The sequence below is a fragment of the Sebastes fasciatus genome, chromosome 2 (assembly GCF_043250625.1).
Source record: "Sebastes fasciatus isolate fSebFas1 chromosome 2, fSebFas1.pri, whole genome shotgun sequence".
Classification (NCBI taxonomy): Eukaryota; Metazoa; Chordata; class Actinopteri; order Perciformes; family Sebastidae; genus Sebastes; species Sebastes fasciatus.
Genome location: NC_133796.1, coordinates 25386247 through 25398542, shown reverse-complemented (window position 1 = coordinate 25398542; position 12296 = coordinate 25386247). Strand labels below are relative to the sequence as shown.

Below are 12296 nucleotides of genomic sequence, written 5' to 3'. Positions count from 1 at the left end.
TATGTAAAAAAACTTGCTGCTTTGTACACCTTCAATGTTAGCTTGAGAAAGCGAGCAGAATTTATCAGCAATAAAAAATATAGTTAAACCCTAAAGAGAAAAATACTCTTAGTGCTTTATACTTTTTCTATATTTTGTTTTTAACTGCTTGCTATCCGGTGCAATTATTGTATTTGATATTTAATTATTCATTATATATAAATATATATATATATTTATTTAGCAATTTCTATGATATTTTTGACATTTTTAACATATTTTTATTTTAGTCTTATTCAAATAGACCTTTGGAATAATTATATAATAGATGTATATTATGTTATTGTATTTTTTTTGTATTGTTTTATTGTTGTTTATTTTTATGCTGTGAAATATATTTGCTGTTTTTTTTCAATAAAAAATATAGTTAAAATACACCGCTGTTCCGGTGCATTTTTGTATTTGATATTTATTTATTTATTCATTATGGTTTTGTTTTTTTTGTTTTTTTTAGCAATTTCTATGATATTTTTGATATTTGTAACTTATTTTTATTGCAGTCTTATTCAAATAGACCTCTGGTATAATTATATAATAGCTGTATATTATATTATTGTATTTTTTTGTATTGTTTTATTGTTGTTTATTTTTTATATTGTGAAATATATTTGCTGATTTTTTTTTTCAATAAAAAATATAGTTAAAGTAAACCGCATGATGATCTATTATGTGAGCCTGGAGATTTGCTGCGCTTATTGTATTGTATAATTCCTGCGCAAACGGCTGCGCAGCGAGTAGGTCCTTGAAGAACAACGAGAAAGGTCAAAGTTTGAAGTTCGACGCAAAGATGTTTTGAAAGGCAACGAGATGAGTAAAACTGAACTATTCAATATATAGCACGGGTTAAACACAGTCTCTACAGCAATGATAACTAGACAGTAATGATAACATCCTATTTTACAGTAAATACGTGTAGTTTAAGCTTTCTTCTCCGTGTGCAGGAAGTCCTGTAGTGGATAGATTCAGGGTTGATATGGAGCTGACATCTTTGCTCGGCTGCACGGTTTGATAACATAGCAAAGCTCACTCTTAACAGATCTGGGAGGTAAACAAACGTGTTAAACGCACAATTTGAGCTTCATAGCAAACTACTAGCGATGGCATTGCATTTGATCCGTTAATACACCGCGTTTAGTGATAACAGACAGTATGTCGAGGCTGTTGTTGTTGCTGCAGCATCGTCTCTGTAGGAGATGCAGCTCAGGTTTACTGTGGACGCTGTCAAGGAGAAACTCTCGTGTATTAACTAACAAACAGACGAACAGTGATGCTGGTAAACATGTTGCAAACATGCTCTCCACATCAGAGAGGACACCTACAAGTCAGCCACAGAAACTCATTCAGGTAAGTGCATCATACATATAATAGTTTGCTTGTATTCATGGTTGGTAGTGGTAACAGGTAGTGATGTGACTAAAACATGTTGTAATATGTACACATCATCTGTCACTATCAATATAAATCCTATACTGTACATAATCATCCAGTCCATGCACATCCACCCAGTATTTATTTCATTGCACTATTTGTATTGTTTACAATTACAGAACACTTTGACTTGTATACAGACGTTTTTATTTTATTTCTTATTTTATTGTTGGTCATTGGTGCTTTTGTTAGTTCAAATCAATTCATCTTTATTAACAGACTCGAAGTCCATTAAAAAAAATACAACACAAACAACAATACATTAAAATAGAAACTGACACTTTAATATTTGTATATAAACATATTTTCCACTTCTTCTTCTGTCTATTCTTTCCAGCTTTGTTGTCCTTGTTTCTAGCTGTTATTTCTCTTCATGTGTAAATACATTGAGAGAGATGCATAAAACCAGAGTCAAAAGTATATGTGTGTACTTTGGCAAATAAACCGGATTCTGATTCTCAAATATTGAAAAACTTAGAAGTAAGACCGCCGTTGCCATAGAGACATATGACAGTTTATGAAGTGTGGTCTGTATAGGTAGCCACTCATTGAGACCCTTTACCTTGGAATATAAAATATGACGGAAAAACAATGAGCTTCTGCATTCAATTCAATTCACACTTTATTGCAGACTCAAGGTCCAGATAATAAAAAAGAAAAAACAACATCAATACATTACTTATAATACATTACAATTCAGGAAGCACTATAAAAAGTCATGATTAAAAGATATTAAAAATATAAATATTAAAAATATATATACATTCATCAATGCCTTACATATAAAGAACTATACCAGTGCCTCCACAGCTGTGGTATCGTGTAGTGCTAAATGTGATGTTAGACAACCGCAAGATTATGTCATTCTCAGAGTGATTTAGCCAGCATATAAATTTGTACATGAGATTTCTTCTCTGATATTTTGTCTCAACAAAATCTGTTATCCCAATGTTCCCATTTTAGAGTCTCCTCCACAGACCCTTGGGTCCTGGCATGGTGGGACTCAGCCAAGAGTTGATCAGGAACAACCTGCTGAGGAACCCTGTTGGTTTGGTAAATCTATTAGGTAACCACTCAGTTTTATTAACTATTGTACTTATACTTCCTCTAATCTTATATTTTACTTACTTAATTATAACTACTTATGATTTCAGGGTCAATTAACTTCTTCAGTACATCTCAATCTAAACAAGAGAAAAACAAAAGTGATGGACCAAAGGGAAAAACTCCAGAGGAAGATGGAGGTAAGTTGGGTCATGGCTGTTCAATAACCGCACCCCATCTGGCTGTCATCTTAATGTCTTTCTCTGATCCTTTTTATTCTCTTCCTCCACAATCTGCCTCACCTTTCAGAGGAGAAGAAACGCCGCGAGCAGGAGGACCAGATGTACCGGGAGCGACTGCGGACCCTTTTCATCATCGCGCTCATCATGAGCCTGCTGAACTCCATTAACACCAGCGGCGGGAACATCTCTTGGAACGACTTCGTCAATGAGATGTTGGCCAAGGGAGAGGTGTCCCGTGTGCAGGTCGTTCCTGAGAGTGACATCGTAGAAATCTACCTTCATCCTGGAGCCGTTATCTTCGGAAGGCCGGTATGTTGACCAGGATTTAATAAAAAAAAAAAAAAAACACAAAATCAGAGCTATTACAGCAGATGTGCACGCTAACCTCTCGTTTCCTGCCACCTTTCTTGCTTTGCTTCGCAGAGGCTGGCGCTCATGTACAGAATGCAAGTCGCCAACATTGACAAATTTGAGGAGAAGCTGAGAGCTGCTGAAGAAGAGCTGCATATTGAAGCTAAGGACAGGATACAGGTGTCCTACAAACGCACTGGATTCTTTGGGAAGTAAGAACATGATCTGACCATTTGTGAGGTTAAATGAGCAATTTGAAGCGATGCCATCTCCATATGGAGTAAAACGACGCGTCAACCACAAAAAAACATCAATTAACTTGTTAATGTGATGGATTTGTCTTCTCATTAGTAGTTTCATAAAGAACCAATAGGTCTTGTCATTGTGTGTTGTAACCATAATACCCTAATGGCTTCTTAAATATATGTGGGTATGTTTGTGACTGATCTATCTATTTAAACAGTTAGACTTGTCAAACTGGCAACTGGCAACTGCAACTGTGTTTTTAATGTCTTGAACCCAGAGACTGTATATAAAGATGGACGACGCGGTTCCACTTACGCCAAAATATCCCGGATAAGGGAGCTGCCTTCTTGAAATTTCTGACATCATTTGGATCCAGAGTCTGTGCAGTACTGATCGGGGGGTGGAGCTGCGGTATCAAGGTCACCCACCCGAACCAATCACGAGCCGAGCATGGTCACAGCTTGTCAGCGAGAGACATTCACAGCTGCCAATCATGATGTCTCACCCCCTTTTTATATCATCAATTAACTATTTAAAACCAAACTTGAACTTGAAAAATGAACACTTGAACATACCGTACATCAGTGTGATAAGAACTACCTAAAATGACAGAAACCATCTTTTTGAAAAACGTATTTGATGTGTTTTTAGTTTGGCCCATGTCCCATCCGCTAACATGGAGGGGGCGGGATTTATGACCGATACTGCAGCCAGCCACCAGGGGGCGATCAAGATGATTTGGCTTCACTTTTCGGGAGCTGTTATGTCGTCCATCTTTACATACAGCCTATGCTTGAAACCTGATTTTTCTCTTACTTTTTAAGAGATGCAGTGATTTTTCATCTGTTCACATTACAGTGCAGTCTACGCTCTGGGGATGGCTGCTATCGGCGTGGCTATTCTCTGGTATATCTTCCGACTCGCAGGCATGGGGGGCAGAGAAGGCGGCTTCAGTGCTTTTGTGAGTTAAAACCACATAATTGGCATGTGTACATTTTGGGTTCTTATTGTGTTCCACTGGTGTATTAATTGCATATTACAATGGACTCAACAGAATCAGCTGAAGATGGCCAAGTTCACCATTGTGGACAGCAAGTCAGGTAAAGGTGTGAGTTTCAAAGATGTCGCCGGCTTGCATGAGGCTAAAATGGAAGTAAAGGAATTTGTCGACTACCTCAAGGTAAGAAACAAGACTCCCACTAATATATGTTGGTCTTGTATAGTACTTTTGTGTTTTTTAATGTACAGTAAAGGACACATTGAATATTCCATAACTTTGGTATTTTTCAACCTATTTTTCCATGTTTTTGTGTCTAATGGGGACAACAATTTCTGAAATTTGTCCAGTATTGAGGGAGAATGCTGTAACCAGCAGGACTATACCATCTAAGAATGGTGAATCTAATAGATAGTTTAGTTCAGTCTTTGCTACAATATCTACTGGATGAACTGAAGTTCTTTGTACCTACCATCCAAATCTCACACAAATAATCTTCAATTTCCCCATTGCGGTCTATTACTCACCACGTTGATGTTATGAATTGTCAGAATCCAGAACGATACCTCCAGCTGGGAGCCAAGGTTCCCAAGGGTTCATTGCTGCTTGGGCCTCCCGGCTGTGGGAAGACCCTGCTGGCGAAGGCCGTAGCCACTGAGGCCCAGGTGCCCTTCCTGGCTATGGCTGGCTCCGAATTTGTGGAAGTCATCGGAGGTATGTAAAGACTGCAGCACCGGCAATTAATACTGCATAAAGCCGGTCAACATAATGCTGATATTCAATATTATAGTAGATGTTGTTGGTTATGATATTATAATATTGTGATATAGATTAAAATGTCTGTTCCTGTGTTACGGTGCAGGGATATTCAGACCTTTCTGGATGTATAAGAGCAATGCCCTTACTTTCTTGGTCTTCATATACATATTAAGAAGGATTGTTTCTCAAAATGTTGTTTGTGTAAATATCATCTCTAAAATTCTGTCACACCAGAGATTAGATTAGAGAATTATTGGTAAAATGTGATGTTTGGTTTTAGACATCATTGCTCAACCTTTTATATGGCAGCCTTATTAGCAGGTTAATTTTAGAAGACAGATTAGATGCCGTATGTTACTCCTCAGTGGTGACGTGACTTATATTACAGGGCTGTGTATTGGCAAGAATCTGCAATACAATGCGTACCATGATACAGGGGTTACCATTCAATATATTGCGATACTATAAGCAAGGCAATATATCGTGATTTTTTTAAAGTCTAATTTCAGGAAAACTGTCATAGTCTAAAGAACACACCACCATATGCATAAAATCTGAGTTTTTTTATGCAATCACAACAGTGGGATCTGCATTTGCATTTATTACAGTCCCTGTAACATCCAACATCATAGCACTACTTTGAGAGGGTACATATCTTTGCAAATGAAATAAAGTATTGACTGAGTTAATCTTTGCATGTAAACTATTAATTAAAATCAATACAGTGTTTTTGAGAATCGATACGGTATCACAAAACCTAATATCGCGATGCTCGAGATTTTTGATATTTTCTTCCACCCTTATTATATTGTGTTTGTGTGCAGGCCTGGGTGCTGCCAGGGTACGGAGTCTGTTCAAAGAGGCTCGAAGCCGAGCACCCTGCATCGTCTACATCGATGAGATCGACGCCGTGGGAAAGAAGCGCTCCACCAACATGTCGGGTTTCTCCAACACTGAGGAGGAGCAGACCCTCAACCAGCTGCTGGTGGAGATGGACGGTGAGTAAAACGTGGGATCTCAGCGCAGTTTGTTGTCATCAGAGGCTGAACCTTCTGACAGAATAATAATAAACATTTATTCTTCTTCTTTTGCAGGAATGGGAACGACAGACCACGTCATTGTCCTCGCTTCCACTAACAGAGCAGATATCTTGGACAACGCTCTCATGAGGCCAGGCAGACTGGACAGGCACATCTTCATAGATCTGCCCACACTGCAGGTATAAAATTAATATGAGACACCCAGGTGAATAGGGTAAAAATTCGAACTAATATATATCACCATGAAACTTCCCTAGTTGATTACTTACATTTGTATTACAAGTTTTCGGAAATGCTTAAATATGCAAATTAGGTATTTTCTTATTAAACATGCATTTAAAATTGCGTACATTTCCAGAAGAGAAATCTGAACATTGGATAAAGCCAGGTTCAATATTCTTGTTTCATTTTGCTGACATATTCGAGTCAAATATTTTTACAGAGGGGATTTTGGATATCTCTTTGTATCTCTCCATAAATCAGAAAATACCGTCAACAGCTATAAAAAAACAATTTTCGCCATGTTTTTAGGAATAAAATGTCCTTGAAATCAGGCTATGAATGAACAAACCCCTCTGTAAAATCCTTCTGAATATACAGTAGATAAGAGGAATCTGGAAAGTTCGGTGTACTGAAGTGCTACTGAAGTGGAGATTTCTGGCTCAGAGTATGAGAAATAACTTTAATTAACATTAAGACCATTATTTTTTGTATCACAAGTTTTCTGAAATTGTATGTTTAAATATGCAAATGAGGCATTATCTAATGTTAACTTTTGATGAATTTAGGAGAATCTACAGTCGCAAATAGACAAAGTGAAGTAGAATGCATTTTCTTACCACTAGTCTGGAAGCAAAATAGCCCAAAATCTCAAAATTGACCAGTGTATGAAAAACAAAGTTTTTTCCTGGGGTGTCTCCCTTTAACTTAGCTTAGTTTTATAATAAGCCTGAAAAAGGAGATGTATGGTAATTTCTCAAGCAGTCTGTATTTTTTATGTTTTGAGAATATATTGAATGGTGTCGCCACCACTGTAACAAGTTTTTGTAGCTGCCCTTTTCCTGGTATCCTATTAAGTGGTTCCATTATACATTCTTAAGCAAACAAACATAATCTTTGGACAGCTAAACCATGTTAATTGTGTAGGAGCTCTAGACAGACTTTTTCTTGTTGTCTCTCAGGAGAGGAAGGAGATCTTTGAGCAACATCTGAAGGTCTTGAAGCTGACCCAACCGGCTAATGTCTACTCTCTGCGTCTGGCTGAGCTCAGTCCCGGCTTCAGTGGTATATTATACATATTTATTGTTTCGTCCTCATGTAAATCTGTGAACATCTGTGGCCATAAGAAAATAACGGCCTGCCTCTATGCTCTTGATCAACAAACATGAAACATCTTTGGACGTCACAACACAACACTGTTGAGGTTTACTTTCCATATGGCGATCGTGAAATCTCTTTGTCTCTGCAGGTGCAGACATCGCCAACATTTGTAACGAGGCCGCCCTGCACGCCGCCAGAGAAGGCCACAAGTCCATCGACACCTCTAACTTTGAGTACGCAGTGGAGAGAGTGATAGCAGGTACAAAGATGCAAACACTGTATTGTGGGAAAGCTATAAATGTCATATGCCACTCTGGCCAAATCTGACAGATCTACGTGTGTGTTCAGGAAGTGTAAAGAAGAGTAAGATCCTGTCTAAAGAGGAGCAGAGAATCGTCGCCTTCCATGAGTCTGGACACGCCTTAGTGGGATGGCTGCTTGAGCACACAGAGGCAGTCATGAAGGTAATGCACTGCTGCATGTCTGCTCCTCGATGTAGTGGAGGCTTTTATTTGAGATGCAAGACATGTCCCGTCTAACACACTTTCAACACATAATTGTATGTCTCGCTGTACATTATCCCTTAGATAACATATTGGAATCTTCTTTGCCATGCCCATCTTTCCTCATCACGTCATAAGCTGTCAGTAAAGCTGCTCCTGAAATTTAACTAGCTGGCAGTTGCTAGCATCTACCTACCTAGTGCAAATTCACAAAAATGGACACGTTGGAAAAGAGGAAAAGGAAAAGACCTGACGAGCAGACACAAACACACACACACACACACACACACAAAATGTTAAACTAAACTGACAAAAAAGATACTTAGAATGGAAAAAATAAATATTGAATCTAATGGAATGATTAAAGTTTTTAAATACAAATGTAATTTTTCATTGCATTAATAGAAGGAAAGATATATATTCAGAAGTTTTATTTTAATCATTTATTTTGTATTTTGTAGCACTGTCAATGGGTTTTTAAAGACATCTTGCCTTGCATTAGTTTAAGGCCCCAAACAGAAGCTAATGCTATTTGGGGGGGCCTTGGCATGGAAAAGTTTGGCCTAATTGATGCTTGTATTTTATGTTATTGGAGAGTAGAGTTTCAAATTCCATTAAAATGTAGTCAGACACCGTATCTAAAGAAAAGAGGAGCACTCAGGACCAATATTCTACCAAGGCTGTGTGTCTAACAGTTTCTCACTTTGCCCAAATATCGTGTTAGTCATCTTTCATTGCTCCACTTTATTGACACAAGTGGTTCTGGCCATTTATATAAATTTAGATGCAGGAACTTTGTGTTATCTCAAGGTTGAGCAAATCATCCCAGGTCTCTTTTCTCTTTCTCTGCCGGTCTGCATCGTTTAGTATTTGCTGCATTGTTCTCTCACACATCTGACTATGTGTCAACGCCAGACGGACGAGGACATCAAATTAGGTGTTAAATGTGTAGCACGCAATTAGCATGTCGATTGTTATTGGTTGCCAGATGGGCCACCAACTAGAACACCAGCCTCAGTACATTTATGAATGAGTACCAACTGTTAAGCCAGGTCTCTTTATGTTGTTGACCAAGCCAGTGCAGGAAGACTTGATAAATACACAACAGACAATCAAAAAATGTTAGGACAATGTGGATGGACACATAGACAAACAATCCTAAAACATTTTTAAGAAAGGAAGCAATGCTTCACCTTCAATTCCGTTTAATTCACCTTTTTAACAACTCTTCTATTGTTGTTTTGTTTCGGTGTGTTTTTCAGGTGTCCATTGCCCCGCGGACTAACGCAGCGCTGGGATTCGCCCAGATCTTACCTCGTGACCAGTACCTGTTCACCACGGAGCAGCTGTTTGAGCGGATGTGCATGGCTCTGGGAGGAAGAACTGCTGAGGCGATCACCTTTAACAAGGTTACAACAGGTACGCTCCGTCTATTGTATATTATCCACTGTGATCGCAGGCTGCTCACATGCACGTCACCGTCTTCCAATGAATGCTTCTCACGTATCCCGCTGATTGCTTTTGTCACAGCTTTCCCCTGCTCAGATTCCCTTCTCAAGCTTACTAAATTATTATTATTATTTGTATTACAGAATACCCCGACCTTTGCTTATTTTTTAAATTCTTGTTTTATTTATATTTTATTGGTGGCAGGGGGACAGGTAGAACCTTTCCATATATATACATATCACCAGATTTTGATTTTCTTTAACTAACTAAATAAAATAAAATAAAACTAATAAATAAACAAATCAGAACCAAGAAGGAGAAGAAAAAAGGAAAAAAAAAAGACAATTATTTTGATAAATATACATGCTTTTGTGTGTTCTTTGCCCTCGGCATGGAATATGTTGCAGACGGACTTGAAACTCAGTGAAATGGTGTCGTTGAATGCTTTTAAATCCAAAATGAAAGAATTAGGAGATTCTTAAGATGTCAATGTTTTTAAATGTACCTGGTTATTTATTTGTCTCCCTTTGTGTTTTATGTGTTTTTATGCTGCTGCCTGTCTTGGCCAGGTCTCCCTTGGGAAAGAGATTCTTAATTCAATTTTCAATTCAATATAGCGTCAAATCATAACAGGTTATCTCAAGACGCTTTTCACATAGAGCAGGTGTAGATTGTACTCAACAAGAGATCCCCCATGAGCATGCATTCTATGCAACAATGGCAAGAAATAAATTCCCTTTAACGGGTAGAAACCTTGGACAGAACCAGGCTCTGCGGTGGGCGGCCACCTGCCTCGACCGGTTATTCTCAATGGGACTTTTTTTTTACTGATCAACATGAACTCTGAATAACTCTGTGTAAAAATTTCAGCCAACTATCTAAAAAGTAAACTGCTGAACATCCAAATATAAATAATCTCCCGTCCTGTGTTCTATAACTTGGCGCCCAGTTAAAACCACGTTGAAGTATCGTTACTCTGCGTCCCCAGGAGCTCAGGATGACTTGCGTAAGGTGACGCGTGTGGCCTACTCTATGGTGAAGCAGTACGGCATGTGTGACAGTATCGGCCAGGTCTCATTCCCAGACACGGAGCCGCAAGGTGGAATCGGACGGCGTCCTTTCAGCCAGGGCCTACAGCAGCAGATGGACCACGTGGGTGCTAATATTGGATTAGTTCTCTGTTCTCCGTTAGCACACTGTGAATGTTGACATAATGAGTTTTGGTTATCACCTTAAAGTATTGATTTTTAAGCTTTTGCAGTTATTTCAGTGCACCATAATGTTATCAGGTGTTCTGAAATAGGACTCCTTCTCATCTCCCTGTTAACCTAGAACACAGTGAATGTTATCTTTTGTCATCATTAAATGTAGATTTAACAGCTCTCGTTGTTCTTCCAGGAGGCTAAGATGTTGATAGCGCGTGCTTACAGGCACACAGAGAAGCTGCTGCTGGACAACAGAGACAAGCTGATACTGGTCAGTTGAGCATAACACTTCTGTATTACTTTTAGTTTTGTGTTCAGTTATAAGAAATCACAACTTGTTTTTGGCCTGTCTTTCCAGTTGGCCAACGCGCTGCTAGAACGAGAAGTGGTAAACTACGATGACATCGAAGCCTTGCTGGGTCCGCCGCCCCACGGGCCCAAGAAGATGATCCTCCCACAGAGCTGGTTGGAGGCCGAGAGGGACAAACAAGACACGGGAGAGGACGAACCTCAACCACCACCCAATAAACACAGAGACGAGGACGCAAATCCACAGCTGGTCTGATCTTAAAATGATTGTCTTCTCCAACTGCTGCATTTTGTGGGGGTCACCAGGCGTTGGGTGGATTTGATAAAACCTGGCATTGATTCCTCACTTTGAAGCTTTATATGCCTGAAAGTGAAATCATCAAAGTCCATGCAGATGTTTTGTGCAAATGCACTTGTTTTCCAGTTGGCTGACCCATTTAGATAATCTGAAACGGGCCTAAACAAGCCAGTGCAACTTTGAAAATGATTATTTTGGGAGGAATTCCATCATCTTTCTAATGTGTTTGCAGCAAAGCCATATTATTATTATTATCATTATGCCATGGAAGACCTAAAAACAGGCCTAATTAAACAGGATGTCTCCAACCAGCCTGCAGTGCAGATAGTCTAGAAAAGCCCTCTAATCAACATTTACTGTATGTGCAAGCAATTATATACTCTGTCTTAGAACTGCCAAACACTGTGTGCTAATACCTGAAACTGGAGTTGGATCATTTTTATGCAAACATAATGTAGCGTATACAGGTTTGGAGTTTGGGAATTTGTTATTTTACATCTGCAAATGACATGGCAAAGCAACTGCTAGCCATTTGTAACTCAAGTCATTCTACACTAACAAAAGTCAACTTTTAAGGGTGATTTTTCTGTTTTGTCAGAGATGACGTGCACCAAATATATTTGCATTCATTCAGGTGACTTATCTACACAAACAGTAAGGTTGCATTGTTGCGTTTGGTATTTAAGTGAGCTGCAGTAAAGAATTTTAACTGATTTCTGCGGACGTCATACTTGATTTTTCTGACTTGGCTGAAAATGATTTTGAAATAAGGCTAAAATATCAAGCTTCTTGTCATGTTGAGGATTATTAAGCAGCAGATATTACTCCACACTCCCTGGTCCTTCTTTGACCGGATTGAGTTAATAGATGGAATAGGCTGAAGTAGTGTTTTCTTTGAAAACAAGTCTTTGTATCAGGGACTGTGTATTGGTTTGATTGCCACAAATGAATATGAAGTCCCAAAGGATGGTGTTGCTGAATATTAAAGTTTTATTTAAATATTGTGTGTTGCTCTTTGTGTATTATTTCATTTTAGTGGTAACAGAGTGCATTCAGACACAACTCG

General features: G+C 38.7%; 1 protein-coding gene across 1 annotated transcript; it reads left to right on the top strand.

The window, feature by feature from the left end:
- Positions 1-779: 779 nt before the first annotated feature.
- Positions 780-12234, top strand: spg7 (SPG7 matrix AAA peptidase subunit, paraplegin). Its single transcript, XM_074615409.1, has 17 exons — positions 780-1383; positions 2431-2533; positions 2622-2711; positions 2821-3062; positions 3177-3316; positions 4209-4311; positions 4405-4530; positions 4899-5061; positions 5931-6104; positions 6201-6325; positions 7328-7430; positions 7615-7725; positions 7815-7930; positions 9232-9388; positions 10407-10570; positions 10817-10894; positions 10982-12234. The coding sequence occupies exons 1-17, from the start codon at positions 1189-1191 to the stop codon at positions 11186-11188; spliced, it is 2397 nt and encodes a 798-aa protein (XP_074471510.1). The 5' UTR covers positions 780-1188; the 3' UTR covers positions 11189-12234.
- The last annotated feature ends 62 nt before the right edge of the window (positions 12235-12296 follow it).

Coding starts and splice junctions, on each gene's coding strand:
- spg7 (XM_074615409.1), top strand. CDS start 1,189: ATGTCGAGGCTGTTGTTGTTGCTGCAGCATCGTCTCTGTAGGAGATGC. Junction 2,534..2,621: donor TGGTTTGGTAAATCTATTAG/GTAACCACTCAG, acceptor TTATGATTTCAG/GGTCAATTAACTTCTTCAGT. Junction 3,063..3,176: donor CCGTTATCTTCGGAAGGCCG/GTATGTTGACCA, acceptor TTTGCTTCGCAG/AGGCTGGCGCTCATGTACAG.